General features: G+C 41.8%; 1 protein-coding gene across 2 annotated transcripts in view; it reads left to right on the top strand.

The window, feature by feature from the left end:
* Spire1 (spire type actin nucleation factor 1) overlaps window positions 1-21,716 on the top strand; it is a 114,061-nt gene that overhangs the window by 87,424 nt on the left and 4,921 nt on the right. The window contains exons 9-16 of one of the 2 annotated variants that reach the window (XM_038331655.1): window positions 8,772-8,944; window positions 11,545-11,635; window positions 13,561-13,703; window positions 16,421-16,594; window positions 20,287-20,424; window positions 21,000-21,070; window positions 21,321-21,348; window positions 21,438-21,574. In XM_038331655.1, the coding sequence (XP_038187583.1) occupies window positions 8,772-8,944; window positions 11,545-11,635; window positions 13,561-13,703; window positions 16,421-16,594; window positions 20,287-20,424; window positions 21,000-21,070; window positions 21,321-21,348; window positions 21,438-21,574 (955 nt within the window). The remainder of the gene's footprint in view (window positions 1-8,771; window positions 8,945-11,544; window positions 11,636-13,560; window positions 13,704-16,420; window positions 16,595-20,286; window positions 20,425-20,999; window positions 21,071-21,320; window positions 21,349-21,437; window positions 21,575-21,716) is intronic. The other variant, XM_042055104.1, reaches the window with a different exon arrangement.

The raw sequence follows: 21,716 nt of genomic DNA, 5'->3' as shown, positions 1-21,716 counted from the left end.
GAGGGGTGTCAGGACTGGAACTCTAGCAGGCACTAAAGCAAAGACCATGGAGGAGTGCTGCTTGCTGCGACTGCTCACTGGCTTAGCATAGGGCAACCCTCCCATATCAGTCATCATTCGAGACAGTATCTAACAGGCCAGTCTGATGGAGGCAGTTCTTCAAGTGAACCTAGCTGTGTCAAGGTAGTAAATACTAACCAGGACACCATCCTCGTGTTCCAGAAATAAATCCCTCTTAGTCATGGTGTGGCCTTTAATGTGCTGTTGATAATATTTGTTGAGGTTTCGTGTCTTTCTTTGTGTTTTAGCTTCAGTGTTCCTCCCTCTTCTGTGTCTTAGAACAGTTTGGAAAAGATTGGAATTATTTCATCTCTCAAGGTTTGGTAGAATCGTGGGTGAAGCACTCTCATGCAGGACTTTTCTTACCGGGAACTTTTTGTTTGTTTTGTGTTATGAGACAGTATCACACAGTTGAGGTGCTCCTCAGACTTACTGTAGCTAAGGATGGTCTTGATTTAGGCGCAGATGTTACAGGCGTGTGCCGTTGCTCCAGGCTTTTTGTTTGTTTTCCTGAGACAGAGTCTCATTATATAGCTCTGACAGGCCTCAAACTCACTATGTAGACCAGGCTGGGGCCTCATGTGTGCTGAGATCACAGGTTGGGACCTTCTGGACTTCTGACCCAGTCTCTCATTTGTATTTCTTCATTTCACTTCTTAAAATTTTATTTAACTCTGAGGAAGGGGATCCTGCTTTAGTAAAACTAAACAACAAATTTATGTTGAGTTTGCCATATTTTCATCATGAGCTTTGCTGTTTCACAGTGTTTAGAATTGAGCAGTCCTAGTACGTGGTTATTCAGAGACTGATGATAAGGTTCGGCCGCTTAAGACACTTGCCAACAAGCCTGGTGATCCAAGTTTGATTCCCCAGTAGTGCCCAGTAAGACCCACTTGACAGAGGAGGACTGCCTCAAATCGTCTTTTACACACACAGGCACGCACGCACGCACACTCACATGGCATGTGCACATATACACATTAAATAAATAATTTTTTAAAAGAAAGAAAATGATTATTCTGAGATTCTTGCTTCTAGAATTCTGAGTTTAAACTAGTCTTTAACCTCAAATGAAAAGTAAGAGATTGCTTTGGGTTTTACTATATACTTGTATTTTAAGGTGTTTGGTTAGTATAGAATTGGCAGGATTAACTTGAAAAAATTTCTCTAGATATTTTTATGTTTTCTCCTTGTAATTACAAGTAGAAACAATGCAGATAGTGGGAGAAATGTCTTAATGCCTAAGAGAGTATTATCCATGGTTTCAAAATCCACTGGCATCCTCTGTGAGCTTGGGCATTACAAATAACAGTGAGGGGTAAGGAACGACTCAGTCAGGAGAGCACCTGCCTTCAAACAGGAGGGTTTGTGTTTGGTCCTAGAAGCCATACACGCAGTTCCAGTGTGGCGTTGCGTGCTTGAACTACTGTGCTGAGGGAGATGGAGAAGGAGGGTTCCTGAGGTTCACTGCCAGCCAGTCTAGCCTCATTGGTAAATTCCAGGTGTAAGCAGACTTTTCTTTTTCCTTAGGCTTCTCCCCAAATAACCACACAGAGACTTAATATTAAGTATAAATGCTTGTCCAATAGCTTGAGCTTCTTTTTTTAGCTAGCTCTTATAGATTAAATTAACCCATTTCTGTGAATCTGTGCTGCCCAAGGCTCGTTTACATCATGTACATACTTCCCATCCTGCTCACTCTATGTCTCATGGTGTCTCCTCTGACTCTGCCCTTTGTCTCCCCAGCATAGCCATCAGCCAATCAGCTTTTGATTTCATTCATTCATTCATTCATTCATTCATTCATTCATTCATTCATTGGTTTTCTGAGACAGGGTTTCTCTGTAGCTTTGGAGCCTGTCCTGCTGTCCTGGAACTAGCTCTTGTAGACCAGGCTGGCCTCCAACTCATAGAGATTCGCCTGCCTCTGCCTCCCGAGTGCTGGGATTAAAGGCATGCGCCACCACTTTTTATTAACAGTGAGAGCAACTCATCATCACAGTGTATAGAAGGATTAATCCAGAATATCCAGGCCATTGAAAGACTGTCTTAAAGGAGGTAAAAGCATCCTAATGGTGATATCCAAGCTTGTCCTTCAGCCTCCATACACACTTTAATTCATAAAAAATAAAATTAAAAATTTTAAATAATGGCATAAACTACAAAATCTACATTCTCTTGGTTTAACATTATGGCTGAAAATCTTTCATTATTAAACATAAACCAAAACGTGATTTATTAAGACATGATCTCCCAGCTGATGTCTAAATGATGTATTTCCCTACTCCCTACTGGTGTATGGGCCCCTTCCTCTTTTTCCTAGTAAGTCTGGGTCCTGTTATTTGTTGCACCTCAGCCTCTATTTGCGTCACTGGTTCTTTTTCTAGACATCTGACTGTAACCCTCACTCTTGTCTTTCGGTGGCGGTGGCGTATGGAGCTGAAACACGAGAGCCTCAGTCAGGGATTCACTCAGACCCAAACACCAACACAAAGGGGAGCCAAGACCGTAGCTGCGTTGATAGAGCACTTGTCTACTTGTCTGCCCTGCAAAAGACCTGGGTTCCGTTAGCTTGTGGGGAGTCGGGGGGGGGGGGGGTGAACTTCATTACCCAAGAACTGATAACATTCCTTTTGTATGCCATGGTCAGTTTACTCAAAAGTTATGTTCATGTACCAGAAAAGAACTCAATAAATGATATTACAAGACTTGGTTAAAGAGTGGTTTGAGAGTATGTATTATTTTATTTACTATACTTAGCAAGGGAAATCTGGGATATAGTTGAGTGTAGAACTGAGTATTTTATTGTTTTGAATGGTGGGTAGAAAATTATTCTCACCAACACAAAATCCCTGTTCACTTTCCTGAGACATCTAAAACTCTTGCACATTGGATGGAAATGCTTAAATTCTTAGTTTCTGGCAATCAAATATTATCATTTACAACATATTTATTATTTGATGAACAAAACTTTTGAATAAAACTGACCACTGCATACAAAAGGAATGCTATCAGTTCTTGAGAGATGAGGTTAATATTTTTTCTCATTATCTTATTTTCATTCTCAGTGTATTTTTTAAAATGTTATTTTTTTTTCCTTCAAATTGTTATTGTCTAGAACTGGAATTAAGACTCTTGTGTGGTTTTATTATATTTCAGAATTGTATCTACTAGCTTCTAGCTAGCCTCCAAGGACTGCCAGTGAGAACTCTGCCCCTTCTCTCTGTCCTGTCTCCATGTGGATCCCTAATGGCTGAATTACTTTCTCTTTATTGTTTGTTTTCTTTTTTCAGCAATGCGGCCACTTAGCATGTCTCACAGTTTTGACTTGTCAGGTAAAAAAAAAAAAAAAGCACTTTCACACCTGACATGGGCTGTGTGGTTTCTGTGAATCACATTCATTTGTCTGCCTGTTTAGACATGTCAGAAAAGAAAATTGAAAAGCTTTCTTCTAAGCTGTGGTCAGTAAAACAAAATAGCCTACCTGTTTCAGAGCAATCCATGTAATTAAAGCCACAGTGAACCTGCAGCTCCCGGAAGAGCTGCGCTGCCGTCGGCAGACTGGATGTGGCTGCTACCCAGTGTGTGGCGGCTCTCGCTGGGTCAGACCATTCCTGTAAGGAAACAGAAAAAACCGTAAAGAATTGCCTTCTGTGCCCTTCTGCCTGTCACTCACTGCCAGGGCTCTCTGATGTGTGCCCTACCTCCACAGTGTGCTTTACAATTCTTGTTTAGTAATCCGGGATAATGATTAAATGAAAAATTGAAAATGACTATATTTTATTGTAAAACTAGGTCCTTTTTAAAATAAAAATTTAAATACATTTATGAGCAAATTTTCATATTTTTCTTAATTCTTATATTTTCAAATTCAATTTTTAAATTTCACAAGTCACCATTTCCAGCTAAAATGAGACAAGATGTATTTTCCCAGAATGTTTCTGGAAATGTTATGGAATACTTCTTAAATTAAAAAGAATTGTTGGCACACAAATTCATGTGTTAACAAGCCAGTGAGTTTCAGTATCTTTTTCTAGTGTCATTGTTGAATATTTATTGTCTTCTAACTGCAAGTTAATTTCCACATGTTTTTTAATTTTCTGTTTGCTTTTGTAGCTCTCAAGCATGACTTTAGCAGTTTGGTCCTCATTAACTATTTTTGACTGACCACCAGAGAGCCTTTTCTCTTTTCTTTATCCATTTAGCTAATCTTATTTATTTTATGAACTATGTGTGCAGTGAACCTGTAAAAATTTTAGACTGGAAAATAAAACCAAAATTTTGGGCCATGTGTACTATGCCAAATCTCTAAAAGCTAGCCACTGTCACTCTGGGCATGTGCTGGTCACGTGTCCATTGGCTGGACAAGGAGTAGAAGACCACCTGAACATAGGGATTGCAGGCTGTACTGGCTGGTCAGGACGGCACGCATGCTCTCGAGCGTGCTTCTGCACGTGATCTTGGTGTTCTTACAGGCTCATGGTGGCCCTGTGTCAGGAAAAGCCAGGGCAGAATAGTTTTGTTGTCATTGTCCATTGTCTGCTGCCGCCTGTCCTGTGCCTTAGTGGTGTCCTGTGTGATCTCCCCGATCTTCACTGCCACCGCTTACGCTGCTTACATGGTTTTCACTGTCGCATTTGACTGTTAACTAAAATGTTCCAGACCATAAGTGGAAAAGATTAATCCATTCTTCCAACTTTAAAGACTAACGTACATCTTCTTAGTAGAAAAATGAGCAACCTAACGAGTAAACAGTCTAAGCATGTAGCGTAGATAGTAACGACTCTGACCCGGAGTGCAGACTGAGATGAAGGGATGCGTATTCCTCTGTTCAGGGGTGTTTTAGAAATATTTCTTAGTGAAATCCTAATAAGCCATTCAGCATCAATTGAGGTAAGTCTGATTTATTTTTCCTGTGCAAATATTAACTATTTATTCCATGTTCTAGTCACGTTTCTTCCAACTAAGTAAAGCAGCAGACACAAAATTACTCAAGTATTTAATATCATGGGTATGCCTGGATTTAAGATGTGGCAATTATTAAAATCATCTCTATTTTATATATTTAACATTTGCTCTACATTTTGATGTCTTTTTCCTCAAGAAATTTTGTCTTCAAGAGTTTGACCATTGCCATGTGTGGTGGCTCACACCTTTATTCCCAGACCAGCTTGGTCTACAGTGCAAGTTCCAGAACAGCCAGCGCTAAACAGAGAACCCTGTCTTGAAAAACAAACAAAGAAACAAAAAGGGGTTGACTCTTTTCACTTAGTATACTGAAATAATAGTATTTATTATTTCAACAGTAAATATAATAATCGAACTCCCAAAAACGTTGTGCCGCGTCTTACAAGGAAATTATTCTTGCAGAGTATCTCATCTTGGAGGTCACTGAAGCCTCCTGGGAGAACCTTTTACCAGTACATTCCCCTCAGACCTTTGAACTTATTATGGATGTTCGTTTCGATCATCTCAGGCAGTGAGCCACATGACAGCCGTTGATCTCGTAGCATCTTATTCAGGCAACCATCAAGCTGTTGGGAAGCTTCTCCTGTCCCCTACTCTGCCCAGGGCAGCCTTTGTCATTTAGTGGCTTTCCCTAGACTTCAGTTCATATGCCATTTTGCCAACTGCACAGAGTGGGCAAGGCTAAGCCACCTCCTTAGGTCTTTACTTTTTTGAGTGTGTTTTAGGTCTCATGTGGTTCACATTTGCTGTGTAGCCAGGGATGACTTTCAGACCCTCCTGCCTTCACTTCTAAGCCCTGAGATTACAGGAAACACCACTGTGCCTGGTATTATGTGTGCTGGGGCTTGAACTCAGAGCCTGTGCACACTAAACGAGCACTTTCCCAATGGAGTCCATTTTGTTTTGAGGCAGGGTTACTCAGGTTTGCTTTGGGTTTACCTTATATCCCAAGCAGACCTTGATCACTGAACTTGGCCATTCACTTGCCTCAGCCTCCCAAGTGCATCACCATACCACACTTTTATTTTTGCCAGTTGTATTAGTCAGGGTTCTATAGAGAAACAGAACTGACAGGATGAATTATACACACAATACATATTATATGTAGATAATATACATACATATGAATTGATATAGTGTCTTGACTTACAAATTGTGGTCTGACTATCCCAACAATGACTTTCTTCTGTTGGAAAGTCCAAGAATCTAACGTTGTTTTGTCCAAGAGGCTGGATGTCTCAGATGGCCTTCAGTATCCCAATGAGGGAGTGAATTTGCCAGTGAGGGTGAGGGCAAACAGACAAAGAGTAAGCACGACCTTCCTCTGTGCCCTTCATATAGACTGTCACCAGAAAGTGTGGCGCGGTTAAAGTGGATCTTCCCACCCAGAAAGATCAGGATTTAGAGTGGGTCTTCCTGCTTCAAATGATTTAATTAAGAAAAACCCAGCTGCTTGGATTTTAGCTAATTCCAGATGTCAAGTTGACAACCAAGAATAGCTACCACACCAACACTACTTAAATATTTTTAATCTAAACAATATTAAATACTATCAACATAATTTAAAAATTTTAATCTATCCTGGGTCTGGAGAAATGGCTCAGTGGTTGAGGGGACTGACTAATGGGTCACTCTTCCAGAGGACCTGGGTTCGATTTCCAGTACCTCTGTAGCAGCTCACAACCATCTGTAATTTCAGTTCCAGGAGATCTGACAACCACTTCTGGTTTGTATAGGTGAATACCTGAGGCACATACATACATGAAGGCAAAATACTCATACACAAAAAATAAAACTAAATGTTTTTTAAAAAATTAATCTACCTTAAACGACTTCTAAATTTTCTTAAGCAATAACATCCACAGAAATGTAGGTATGATACAATAGTTTGGGGTTTTTTTTTAATGCATGATAGTAAATGAATATATAGCCAATAAAATCTCTTTGCCTTGATAGCATGAGCCAAGTCTTGGGGACTGGGTTTTTTCTTGTTGCTAAATCTCTTTGTGGGAGGTGAGTTGTCTCACTGGCTTCTGCTGGGACACGAAAGGCTGCGAAGGCACTTGAATGTGCAGTTTGTCTTTTCTTCCATATATTTATTTATTTTGGTTTTTTGTCTGTGTTTTGTTTGTTTTGTTTTGTTTTGAAACAGAATCTTACTATGTAGCCCTGGCTCTCCTGGATCTCACTCTGTAGACCAAGCTGGCCTTGAACTCACAGAGACCCTCCTACCTCTGCCTCTTGAGTGCTGGGATTAAGCTACCATAAGCTACCACTGCCTAGTCATAAAATTATTTTTTGTCCAGTAGATGGCTTGCTACTTGCAGTGTGTTCCAGCCTATCAGTCAAGGAAAATGTAAAAACACAGATAGAAAGGGGCTAAAGATGTAGCTCAGCTGGTAGAATACTAGCCTAGCATAGACAGAGCCCTGGGTGAGATTCCCATCATCATACAGACTGAGCATGGTGGTGCACATTTGTAATCCTAGCACAGGAGAAATGGACCATGAGGATCAGAAGGTGGTCCTTCTCAGCTGCATAGTGAGTTCAAGGCCAGCCTGGTATACACTAGACCCTATTCCAAAATAATAATAATAATAATAATAATAATGAACATACTTAAATACTGAGTGTTTTCTACTTCAGGGATATAGATAGCACTTGTTGAGAGAAAAATAACCTTCAGTTACAATTTTTCCCCTCCCACAGTCTTTCTCAGTTTGGTGTCTAGAAAGCCCTCTACCCAAAAGAAGCTTCATATATGGTTCTGTTAGCAAACAGCCGCTGATTGCTCTGGACTGCTCATTAAACTGCACTGTTTGCCACATTTTTACTTCTCTGATTTTATAGTTAACTATTTGAGGTAATCCTTGTTAAGTCTTTATTTGAAATGCTCAAGAAAATCAATTCCGTTTTCATTGGAGGATTCCTGGCTAGAATACTAAAAAGCAGGCCTTGAGAATCAGCTCAGGCCTACACCACTGTCATTCAAGGGCTTGGGTTACTTAGAAGGAGAACTGGAAACTAGTTATCATTGGCTAACATTGACTATTCTAGGCACAGGATGTTACTCACAGTTACTGACCTGCTTAATCCTCCCAACTAGCTGTATCTGTACCACTCTGCTTCTCAGGGGAGGAAGTGGAGATTAGGGAATTTACGCAGACAGCTAGCAGTAGAGGAAGACCTCGAGCCCTGTCTGCATTATGCCATCTGTATACTGCTACATTTTCTCCCACATGTTGAAGGGCTTTCTCACTGAGATGTAAGCCCTTAATAATTTAAATCTGATGTATTGAGATGTGTCCCAGATTCTCTGTGCTTACATAAATGTGCTTATATGAGTATAGATTCTTAACTTCTTTGATTTTTAGGACAAGACATTTTTAGATCTTATCCCTAGGGAGACAGTGTGTGCTGTATGTTTCCTCTACCCGGGTACCTTAGCATGAGTACAGCTAGCTGCTCTGGGAAACAAGAAGTCAAGGTCGTTTATCTAGGGTTTTTCCCAACTCTGAGTTCTAAACTACAAATGTGAATATATAATTATCCACCTTAGGTTTTCCTGGCAATAATCTGACAGTAGCTTTAATAAACGTTCCATATGCACAGGCATGGCATCACTGTACTGAGCCTTTGTGTTTTATTTGTGTGACATGGAAATGCTGTCACCTGGTTGTGCTTCCAACACAGATTACCTTTCTGGCACAAGAAAAGGTAAGCTTTTGCCTTTCTCTTACTAGATGTCACTACCCCAGAATCTCCAAAGAATGCTGGGGAATCATCATTGGCGAATGGAAGCTTAACATCTCAAACAAAGGAAAATGGGCTGAGCGCTGCCCAAGCCGGGCCTGCGCAGCGGAAGAAACTCCTCAAAGCTCCAACCCTGGCTGAGCTGGACAGCTCTGACTCTGAGGTAAGGATGCCAGGCATGGAGATGCCCTCTGACCCTGTCCCCACCCAGTGCCCGAGCTGTTGGCTCATCTCTTCATGTTTCATCAGTAAAGGGAAGATTGAAGCTAATGTGGCCAGCAGGAAGGATAGTTACTGTTACTGCTACAGACCAGTGTGGTGGCTGTGCTTAGGAAATAGCTACTGAAGTTGAGATCTGTAGTCTTAGATTATAAGTAGGGAAAAGCAGGCCTGCCCGCAGCTCCTCACTACAAATGATCTTGAAAAAGGACCTAGAATTAAGCGTACTCTTTGTGTGTATTTTTAAATTGATGTTTTTAAGTATAAGGAAAGATTAATCAAAGGTATATTCAGAAGTGTTGTGTTCTTATTTTTAGACAGAAATTTTACTTCTCATTACATTAATGAGAATTTAATCTTTAATGTTTAGAAAGCACAGATATGCAGGTGACTTATCTTAAATCGGCTGTTCACATTGGGGCTTTGTACTATGTTATCAAAGTTTCTATTGATGGGGCTGGAGAGATGGAACAGCAATTAGTAGTGCTTGCTGCATACACACAAGTACAGGAGTTCAGGTCCTAGTACCCACATGACAAGCCAGGTTCCCACATGGATCTGTGGCTGGGACTCTAGCTCCAAATGGGGCAAAGAACAGAGACAGGAGGATTTCTGGGCTTATTGACTTTCCCAGGTTCCCAAAGAAACTTTGATTGAGTATTGAGTGGGGGATAGGTTGAAAGATTGTGATAGGGGAAGATGTCCTGCATCTTCTTATACACACATTTTTTGTAAAAGCTTCTATTGATGAAACACAGCTTTATTTAATATTGGTAGATAAATTGTATTCGTCCTAAACATCTCTCTCAACATCAGCTACTTCCAGACTATCTTTTACCTGATTAAAGCCATGAAATATGTCTCTTATAAAAGCCAGATGTTTACCCAGGTAAATGAAACACCTGATCTTAATAATGTGAAACAGTGGAGACAGTTCTCCACATGGTACCTGCCCCGGGTCCTCGCTCTGAGCGTGTGGAGAGAACACTGGGACCAGCACTTCATCTTGTTAGCTGTCAGTGTAGCCTCATGTGCTGGGGATGTCTGTCCCTGCATCCTCAGTGGGGTGAGACAGCCGGTTCTTTTATCCTCTACCTGGGCTGTCAGCTCGCATCAGTGCCACCTGATGGGGACAGTTGATTTTGTTTGATCTTCAGTCTTCTGGATCCAAAATTAGGAAGTGAGTAGCACAGTTTCCTAATTTGGCAGATGGGTATCTCTGTACTCCTCTATTAATTTCTGATGTCAGGAACTCCCTAAACCAACATTGATTTGCTTGCTTGGTCATATTTGTTTTCTTATAATGGCCATAAATACAAAGCTATCAAGTGTTCCCCATATCGCATAGTAGACTATTTACTTTTGCGGGTGTATTTTGTTCCCTACTTGATGTATTTTTCCACTCTTCTTTTTACCAAATTCTTATTCCTCAGTTTTTTTCCATTCAAAGTTTACATTTATTGAATGTCTACAGTAAGTATCAAATGCAGAAGCAAAAGTATGGTGGTATTAACACTCCAATTGCTTCTAATTTATACAGGAATTAAAAACATGCCTGATGAGACACATATTTGCCAGGCACTGCCTGTTGAGAGACTGAAGACTCTGGAAGGACTAGGGACGCCTCAGTGCTTGATTACGGGCATATAGCAGACAGGCAGGGTGCTTGCTATGTTTCTGTGGGATATTGGTCTTGCTGTGCCATGGCATGCTCATGTAGTTCTCCTCCAACTGCCTGTGTCTGTGGTGGCTCTATTGACTAGCTGAGGCTGTACAGTGAACAAATTTAAATAGAGAGGAGTCTCAGGAGCGGGGAGAGGCCCACCTTCTCCCTCCCTCCCTCCCTCCCTCCCTCCCTCCCTCCCTCCTCTCTCTCTCTCTCTTCTTCCTTCCCACTCACGTACTTTCCCAGTTTACCTGAATATTTCCTCATATCTTGAGCATCCAGGTCCCCTGTTTTTAAACACCAAAACATATTTTTACCTCAGATGCACACAGAAGTATAATGTCCAGCAGGTAGAAATGGAATGGGAACCACAGCTAAGTCCATCCAACACGAGCTCCCTGTCTTGCAGGATCTTGTGGAACACTGGGAAGTTTATTGTCCATTATAAGAGCAAGTGCTGGGCCTGGGCCCAGCAGATAAAGCTCTTATTCTAGTTTGCTTTCCAGTTGCTATGGTAGGCACCACACCCCAAATTAACTTGGATTAGAATGGGTTTCTTACAGCCCATAGGTTACAGTCTCCTATGAAATGAACCCTGGACAGGTGCTCAAGGCAGGAACCTGAAGGCAGGAAGCAAAGCAGAGACCATGGAAGAATGCTGCTTCCTGGCTTGATTTCTCCTGCCTGTCTCCCTAATTAAAAATTAATCACTTTTAATTAAGCAAAGTGAGGATATGAGCCCATCCCTAATTTTAGATCCCTTCTAGTTTCTCTTGAGCCTCTGGCATCATAATTTGATGTCTCGTGTTAAAGCATCTGTTTACAAGGGTGTCATTCAGTAGCAGAGGATCTGAAGTTTACAAATTTGCCTTTTTCAGGAGGAAACTCTGCACAAGTCAACCAGCAGCAGCAGTGCATCTCCCTCCCTCTATGAGGACCCAGTATTGGAGGCCATGTGCACAAGAAAGAGTGAGTGCATACCTTACAAAACCCTCAACCTAGAGCAAGGGCCCACGGTGCGCTGTGACCATTTGGGGTATATAGCACTAACCCTTGTGCCTCAGTGTCGGGAGCAGACAGGCTGCATGGACAGTTATCTTAACTAAGTCAGGCAAGTTTATTTTTGTACATACATAGCATGCATATAGATAAATCAGCAGATAGTGTGTGTGTCTATGTGTGTGCACACACTTTTCAGATTATTGACCTCCTAGTCTGAATTTAAGCTCAGAAGCACTTGATAACTATATTTGCTCCCTACCTGCCTGGTGTAACATACATACAGCCATGCCCAATACATGTATAGGTGATAAAAACATTTTTGTAGCTATTGGGCAGTGGATTCTGAATACAGTGTCTAAAATTAAGAGATTTCTAAAGACTTTTAATTGAAATCATTAAGAAGGGTTAGAAATTAATTTATTGAATATTAAGATGTTCTTAAGGGGTGGAGAGATAGCTCAGTAGTTAAGAGACTTGCTGCTCTCACAGTGGCCCTTAGTTAGGTTCCCAGCACCCATATAACAGCTTACAGTCATTTGTAACTCCCTCTGCAGGCCCCTATAGACACCACACACACACACGCACACGCACACACACAAAATTAAGTCAATAAGAGTTGTCTTGGTTGTTAGCTAGGCCCATGAAACCTCACAGAGTCCCATGAGCTGGAGCTTTAACTCAGTTGTAGAGTGACAACTGCCTAGCATACACAAAGCCCTAGATTTGAACTCTGGTGGTGAATAAAACCAGGTATGGTAGTGCAGGTTTGGAATCCCAACACTCAGGAGATAGAGGTAATAAGATCAGATCAGTAGATTGGGGTCATCCTCAGCCATATAGCAGATTTGAGGCCTGGACTACATGAGATCTGTCTCAAAATAAATAAGTGAATAAATGAATATTATTATTATTAGCATGCCCATCAAACTGTGTAAGCAATTTCAGTATCATTTCATTTACTGGAAAGTAGTAGGTTGCCTTCATGGGATAATCCAAAGACATGGATGCCACTTAACTATGCTGACTCTTACCTTCCTCCCTACAGTATGAGCAGCCCTGCTTTATGTACCCATAAAGTAGGAGGAAGTGCTAAATAAAACTGTAACAGCGTAACTTATTTCTAATATCCTTATTCCTTCACATAATGCATCCAGAACCATTCATCCTAAAGATTATCCTGAAAATTGCTAGTTAGTATTGGGAATATAGTTCAGAGGCTGAACGCTTGCTTGGCAGGTCCAAGAATGTAAAAATAGGGTTCACTTGAATTTTTATATAGTTAGGGTTTCTTTTGGGCCATACAGAATATATGTATTTCTGTGGGGATTTTTTTTTTTTTTTTTTTTTTTTTTTTTTTTTTTTTTTTGTTGGTTGGTTGGTTTTTCAAGACAGGGTTTCTCTATGTAGCCCTGGCTGTCCTGGAACTCACTCTGTAGACCATGCTGGCCTCAAACCCAGAGGTCTGCCTGCCTTTGCTTCCCAAGTTGTGGGATTAAAGACGTGTGCCACTGCAGCCAGCTGTTTCTGTGTCTTTAAAATAGGGATGGAGCGGTCAGTTATAAGGTCATGGAAAGCAAAATGAGGACGTTTGCACATACAGACCTTAAGGAGAATCGTAATGTGTTTTAATGTGAACTTGAATAGATATCAAAAGCATAGAACTTTCCCCCATTTTCCTTGCTGTTTCTGTAGCAAGTTCATCTAGTAAGCAATTTTTGGAACAATTCTGTCTTCATCCCCAGAGCAGCCATCTTAAAACAGCTCTCCCCTGAAATAAGTCCTCAGTCTTTGAATACAGTGTCATCATACAGTGCAAAAGGTTGTCTGTCGGAAAATTCAGAATCTAAGATTGTATTTTTTAAGAAAGTTTATTTATTTGGTTAAATCTTTAGAGCCTCCGAAATTCTTGCCTATCTCGTCAACACCCCAGCCAGAGAGACGGCAACCACCCCAGAGGCGCCATTCCATTGAAAAGGAAACACCCACCAACGTGAGGCAGTTTCTGCCGCCATCCAGGCAGAGCTCGCGCTCTCTTGTAAGTACCAAAGGACGAACAGAGATGCCTAGGGAGGAATAGTCAGCTTGTGTTCAAAACGAAAAGGAGAAAAGCCCACACAGGTTAGCCTGAGCTTTAACATCTTTGTGCTTAATATCTCAAGAAAATGGGCTCTGGCTACAGACCAGCCTTTGGTTGATTTTGAGTACTCATTTTCAAAAGCTTTGTCAATGAGTTAGTATTACAGAAATGCTTTCTCTTAGAGGGTAAAATTGTCAAAACGTTCTCAGCATAATCTGACTGAGTAGATGATTTTATCTGAGCGGAGCAGGAAGAACTGTACGTGGCTTGTCAGTGTCTGTAATGCAGGCAGAACCACTCTCTGAGCTGTTCATCAGCAGCTGTTGCTCCTTACACTGGGGTAGCGCACACAGAAAAGTCTGCAGAGATCCTTTGGGTTTCCCTCATGAGCTTCCAAAACACAACACAATACAAGAGGTCCACAAACATTCCAGCCATAGTCAAATACAGAGGTTCTCAGCCTGTAGTCACAACCTCTTCAGGGTTGCATATCAGATGCATACATTACAGTTCATAACAACAGTAAAGTAATGAAGTAGCAACAAAATAATTTTATGGTTGGAGGTCACCACAACACAAGGAACTGAATTAAAGGATCACAACATTAGGAAGGTTGAGAACCACTGGTCTAATAGCTAATGTTTTCTTTCAGATACTCAGGAATAAAAGTCACATGAACATGCTTATATCTCCACCTTTACCTGTGACAGGTCATACGTGTTTCAAATGAGGCAGCAGACAGATGTCCTTCTTCAAGGAGAGGACAAAGTGGTCAGTATAGACAGGAAATGTGAGCAAAATTTAGAATCTGGCATTTGATGTCACATCTATTGCAAAATAATACAATTAAAAGATTTATGGGGTGATGGCCATTTTTAATGAGATTTTTCTAACTCATTTGAGCCACTACTCTCATTTGACATAGTGGTATGCTTGGTAATGCTAACATTTAGAGGGTCACCACAAGTTCAAGGCCAGTCTGAGATACATTGTGAGTTCCAGACCAACCAGGGCTACAGAATAAGAACCTGTTTTAAAGATAGAAATTCTTTGGTGAAATGGAGACTTGTTAATGTCCTACCAGCAGTAAATCAACTTGGGAAAATAAGCTCGGATTTAAAATCTTAAACCTGTTAGCCAGTGTGGACAGATTTTTGCTTTACCAAAATACACAGCTGGATGTGGTGGTGCACACCTGTAATGTATGCACTGCTTTGGAAGTTGAGGCAAAGAAGATCAGAAGTTGAAGGTCACCCTTAAGGTGAGCCTCCTGGGTTTCTTGGGACCTTGTCTCAAAAAAGAAAAAAAAAACAGAAAGTTATGAGCATAAGGGAGCTGTAGTGGCATTTCACTTGTATTTTAATAAATAAAACTTGCCTGGAAATGAAGCACGATTAATAAAAACTCAGAGTCAGATATTGAGATTCAACCTGAAGGTCAGAAAAGCAAAACAGCCAGCCACTGACTCTTACTTCAACCTCAGTCTCAGTCTGAAAATGACAATCCTGCCTTCAGGAATCTTAGAATGAGACTGTGTCTGAGAGCTGTTTCCTCCTGTTTTAGAATCCTCTCTAGGGCTGGGATTAAAGGCATGCACCACTCAGTTTCTATGGCAACAAATGTGGCTACTGGAATTTAAAGTGTGTGTCACCACAGTCTGTAAGGCTGACTGGTCGGGCTGTTTACTCCCTGATCTTCAGGCAAGCTTTATTTATTAAAATACAAATAAAATGCCATTACAAGGAACTTTAGATTACTACAAAATAGTTTGCTCTAATAACATAAATGATGCCAAACATGCAGCCACATGCCAGGCACACAAAGACTGTTGGCTGGAGAAGGAGAACTGTGGTGTGTGCTTGGTCAAACTGTAGGCTCCTGTGGAGGAGGAGGAAAGAAAAATATTTGCACTCACTGAGGAGGGAGGGTCTTGGGAACAGGCAGTGGGAAGGGGCCTGGCCCACAGATAGTGGTGGTTAAAGGGTAGGGAAGGAGGTCGTGCTGGGGACAGCTCCTTGGAGTTCATGGGCACCAGCTGAGAGGAAAGAGGCCTCCTCCACACAGTGACTTTTCTCACTAGTAGCTTGGCGAGTTTGTAGAAATCAATGACAGTGAGTGAAGTCCTCTAGTTCAGGACATGAAGTTCTTAAAGCATAGTCATGGAGAACTTTACCTGCACTGTAGAAAAGGAGAAAGCGTTTTGTGTTTATCTCTTAGACTGAAAATAGCAGGAATGTTTTCACTGTAAATAAATTTTATTTTGTTATATTTAAATACTATTTCATTATTTGGTCAGATTACTGATGTTGATTGCTCATTCAAGTGAAAAGCAGCTGTTGTTAAGGACCTTCCAGGGCAGGGGCAGATGGGCTGTGGGCACAGGAGCTGCATTTCAACAAGCCTCACGTGGGAGAATCAGAGTCCTCATAGACCACCAAATGGAGCAGCTCTAAGTGTCTCTGTTGCATGACTCTTGGAGTGTAGCTTACTGGTTGATTCCTGACTTATAAAAATGAATGGGATGTCAGCATGGACCATTGCCATCCACATGTTGTTTTTTGTTTTGCTTTGTTTTGTTTTTCTTTCACAGTCTGTAATTGTCATTTGTAGGTCACTTGTTCAGCATTTTCTCCTTTTCTTCCCCCTGCTGTTTTCTTTTTCCCTTCCGTGCTCAGGTCCCTAGGATAACCAGTGTATGGCCAAGGACGCCTTTCCGACCGCTTTTCTCTACCATACAAACAGCTTCTCTGCTGAGCTCTCATCCTTTTGAAGCAGCCATGTTTGGGGTAGCAGGGGCTATGTATTATCTGTTTGAGAGAGCTTTTACCAGCAGGTGGAAACCCTCAAAGGTTGGCCTCTTTCCGCTGGTTCTGGGAACCCTTTTCTCTCTGTGTCTCTGACAGTGACACCTCAGCTACTGCACTCTGCAAGAATTAACAGCTCAGATGGGCACTTCGCTTTTGATCGCTGATTCCAATCTTGTGTAGGACGTATAGATCATGCTGTGATCTCATTGGAGAAGAAAATAGCTGAAAGGACAACAAACTCAAAATGCAGCATCAGCTAGAAAGCCCGTGGGTGTTTGTCTCTGGGAGTGACTCACTGTCAGCAGGGCATTGCTTCCTCCTGACTCCTGTGCAGGCAGGCACCCTGTGAGGGAGGGCCTCAGTGACCTCACACCTTGGAGCTTTGGGAAGGTTTTATTCATTCACCCAGCTGGCAAACCAGCGCCCTGCTGACCAAACAGCTTTGGTGGTCACGATGGACACCCTGCCACAACTGTGCAGGTGCATCCCTGGTGTTTCTCCCACGCTCCATCACCAGCTCTGTGATCAAATACCCCCACCTCCCAGAATGCTACTTCTCCCAAAAGAGAAGTGAGTTTTCTTTTTACTAATAGTTATTCAAAGCATTTTTAAAAAACTGTTTCTCATTTTATCACATTTTGGGGGATTTTTTTCCCTCACAGAATAATATATGTTACTGTCATTTGAATGTTTTTGAAAGGCCACATTAAACCATCCCACCCCTTCCCCAGTGGTAGAGAGCAGCAAGGGCCTGGCTCTTCAAGGATCTATTATGAAACAAGCCCTTGACAGACAGAGGACCCAGCAGCTGGGTTCTCTGTTACTTATCTCAATGTAAAGGATATAGGGCACAGTGAGCATGTTCCTAACTCTGTCATTTGTCACAGAATATCTGTGTCCCATCTGTATTCACCACTCCCCACCTAACTTTAGACTATCCCCTTAGACAAAATAGGTGGCTCTTTAATTCTCTTACTGCCTCATGTTGACATTGTATTATGAACATCCTCAAACAGAAATACCTACATGAGGTCCATAGACAGTTTGAAGCAAAAAACAAATTCACTTTCAGTTTTAAAATTGAATTTAAAGAGATGAGTGATTAAATGTAAGTCATATTTTTATTTAAGTTGGATAGTTTATAAATATCTGCTACTGGTATGGCTTAAGCTTCTTTCTAACTGAAGCAATTATATAAATATAAAAGATATAAAAGAAAAAAATACATAAAAGATCTCTCTTCTCAGCCTGCAAGATGGCTCAGCAGGTTAAGGTACTTGTTGCCCACCAAGCCTGATAGCCTGAGTTCAATCCTCAGGGCCCACATTATGGAGGAAGAAAACCACAAGTGGTCATCTTATGTCCACAACCTCACTATGTGCACATGTGCCCCGTGCTCCACATTAAAATAGGTCAGGAAAACAGACAGACGGATCAATCTTCTCATTCTCTGTGGCTGATAACTAATAACCAGAGTTTCACATTCTGCTCTCTAATTTCTGTGCCTCCTCATTCTGACCTCTTTTGTCTGGTTAAACTATAATCAGAATATTCAGTAACATTCAGCTTATAAACATGTAAATAAGGGGCATGCCTGGCCCCATTGTCAAGAGTCTTTGCTGCTCTCCCCCACCCACCCACCCACCCATTCTGAGTTACTTTGGGACATAGAACAACAGGGGACAGTATACAGGGTCATATGGGGAAGGCATTCTCTTGTCTCAGCACCTGGGATATTCCTCATCTGGGAGCATAAGATCTGTTACAGTTTGATTTGGCTTTAGAGATTTTGAATTAATATTGTCAAATGGAAAAACGGTTAAAACTATTGTAGTCACAATGTTGCATTAAAGTCTTGTTGTCCTTGGGCAAGCTCCAGAGTTAAAACATTAGCATTTGACATAATGGAAATTATTTTTACTGAGGATAGTCTGCATGAAATTTTTAAAAAGAATAAAAATAAGCAAGCTCCATGATTTCTTACTGTGAAGCACTGGATTTGCAAGTGGTTCAAAGCAGAAAGTTGAAGGTATCTTGACAAAGTAGGCTGTTTTGTGACTTAGGCTGCAGAGGGGGAAACACAGCTGGGAGTTTGTTTTGTGTGGCAGTCTGTCCTCAAGTAACATTTCCCAGCCAGGGAGCTGCAGGACACAGGGATCCAAATGTTTGCTTCGTTAGTTAGATTAGCAGAGTATTTTGCTGCAACTTAGCAGGTTTGTCATAGTTAACTAACAGCTACCTTTTATTAAATACTGGTAGAAAAACTTCTCTGACAAAAAAATTGAAAAAGAAAAATCATCACAAAACCGTGCTCAGCCAGCACCACTAATTTAATAGCCCACTTACGTGGCCTACCCTTCACAAAGGTAGCTCATTGTGACCCTGCTCTGTTCTCTGGGTAAAACAAAATCAGGGCATATTGAACACACTGCTTAATCCTGTAATCTCTGAAAGTGTTTCCACTAAAGGGGAAATTGTGTGTGATGGCAGCTCTTTTTGAACACCCATTGTGGGCATCTTAGAGCAAATGACACAGTCTACTTGAGCAAACCCTGGCCCCCAGCTGAGAAGCTCCTCATCTTAACCACTCAACTGCAGATTCTTTTCAAAGCATCTAAAACAACCCAGCCCCTTAAGTTAGCTTAAGCAGATCCTGTGTTGAATTGAGTGAAACAGACTTGTTTTTTTTTTTTAGTAAATGCTAATGTTTGTCAAATTTGCAACCTAGATTTATTTTTATTTCTTTCTGATTGAAAGACAGAACTGAATGTTAACACTCCATAAACTGATGCCCTCATGGTCATGTGCTTTCTCATTTGGCTTATTTGGTTCCAGAATGCCTGGGAGCAGTGCTGCGGTGTGTGGGAGTGAATTGTAATGTGTGTGCTAAGAACATTGAGTTTCAGTGTCAATGCACCACAATGGCCCCTTGAAGCCTGGCAGGGCCTGAGTGCACAGGGCTGTTCTGTCTTTCTCTTAGATCCACCAATCAACAGCACCGGATGGAGGACGGATGGTTCGAGGCTCTTATTCAGTGGATCAGTTACATCAACATTTTTCACAGCTGTTTGTAAGGAGGCCATTAACATAAGAAGCCAACATAAATATTTATCATGAAAGGCTCCGTCTCCATCTGTGCTGACTGTGCATTCAGCAGCTGGTGAAAAGACCTGGTACGGCTGCAGAGATGGCCTCGGCAGCTTAGTGCCCGTGTGCCCACCTCCTGCTGCGGTTCCACTCAAAGCTTTAGGGAGTTTTGAGAGTGTGCTGATGTAACTGATCACTCAGCAATGCTTATCTGTATAAAGTACTAACCACCTTCACTTGGCTGTTCTGGGTACCACAAGGCAGTTTGGAAAACAGGACCAAACTTGTAGATTTGCTTCATTTCCAGTAGCGTGTAGTTCAGAACACATTTGCAGAATCATCTGTGACACAAAACTTGATTCGATTAACAATGTTTTCTCAAGCTTTGAACCAGAGATACCTGACCAAATGTGAGGAACTTAGGTTTATTGGAAATTGCATTAGGCTGCAACATTTCACTTGGTCATGGTCCTGTTTTCTACGGTGCACTTAGGAGTGATGTGGTCCCCAGAGGGAGCCAGCTCTTGTCCCAGTGATCATGGGACTCCTGTCCTCTGAAGCTACTAATCTGGTGTCTGATCTCAGGGGAGCACTGCAGTTCTAGAGCAGGGCCGGCGCTCCTCACTCACAAGGCCTTTGAATTTCAGGAGGAATTCTGCTACCCAGTGGAGTGCCTCGCTCTCACTGTGGAGGAAGTGATGCACATCCGTCAGGTCCTGGTGAAGGCGGAGCTGGAAAAGTACCAACAGTATAAAGATGTCTACACTGCCCTGAAAAAAGGAAAGGTAGACTGGTTTAAAGTTGATTGAACTATACAAGGAATGGTCTCTTATGAGGCCTGGGTGCTAGGCAGGTGGTACAGGACTTCAGGGGTCTTAGGAGGTCAGGTATTTATATTCTAGGCTATTCCCTGTTCTTTCTCATTCAAAGAGGAGTTTTTTGTTTCTCCCTTGGCAAAAGTAATAGGTTTAAAAACGACCTAAGAGATAATATATCTCTTAATTAAAAACCCTAAGAGATAATATATGGCTTCCTAAAGCTGTGTGTACTTGGGTTGTACTTTTAAAGGATCAGTAAAGAAAGCATGTCTGAGAAATAGGAGTGCCTTCCCTCAGAACTGATCCCATGACCATTAGATGCTTGAGCACTGAGTTTTTGTTATTTTCAAAGAACTGTCATTAAACATAAAACCGGTGTATGTGTCACAGCCAAGCATAAAAGCTAGGTTTCTGGGTTCTTGTCCTCTTCTGTCTGCAAACGTACCTGAGATCTCCCCTAGATGAGCGGGAAGCAGATCCGCCAAGGGAGCCAGGAAGGGTTGGCCCCATTCTCTTCTCCTTCTTAATTTTGTATTTTTTAGCTTTGCTTCTGTTGCCGAACCCGGAGGTTTTCCTTCTTCACGTGGTCTTACACCTGTCAGTTCTGTAAGAGGTAAGGCTTTTATCACTGTAGAGTTCCAACAGACACACAGAAATGCCAGTTATTCTTTTGTTCCATCGTTTTCCCTCTCGAGAGTGGCATTAGAAAGAACCCATTCTGTGGCTTTACTCTGTGCCTGCCTTACCACTTGGCACTGCAGTTTCTTCAAGAGTGGCTTGAACTATTGTCGAACCTGGGAAAAACTCTGGTTTTGCCTACACCCATTGTGTCCACCAAGTAACACTTCTTGTTTTGTACACAGGCCCGTGTGCTCACAGTGTTGCAAAAAGGTAAGCTTAACTCGGTGGAATTTCCAGTGCATCTGTTTGCTCCCTGTGCCCATCCTGGAGCTCATTCTCACTTTTGTTTGGGATAACAGATGCGGCTGCCCTCCAAGCCATATTCCACTCTACCTATCTTCTCGTTGGGACCTTCTGCCTTGCAAAGGGGGGAAAGTTGTACGAGGTCAGAAAAACCCTCCACTGGTCACCATAGGCCACTTCGGAGTATCGCCAGGTGAGCAGGGATCAGGAGCTTCAAGAGCATCCTCTGAATAAATAGCACATAGGGTTGCGGTGATTATGACAGGGCTAGGGTTTGGGTCAGGGTATGTTGCTGGTTCTTTGTTTTTTGGGGTGTGTTTTGGGGGGATTGTGTT

This window comes from Arvicola amphibius, chromosome 5 (assembly GCF_903992535.2).
Source record: "Arvicola amphibius chromosome 5, mArvAmp1.2, whole genome shotgun sequence".
Lineage (NCBI taxonomy): Eukaryota > Metazoa > Chordata > Mammalia > Rodentia > Cricetidae > Arvicola > Arvicola amphibius.
This window is presented reverse-complemented; position numbering and strand designations above follow the sequence as displayed.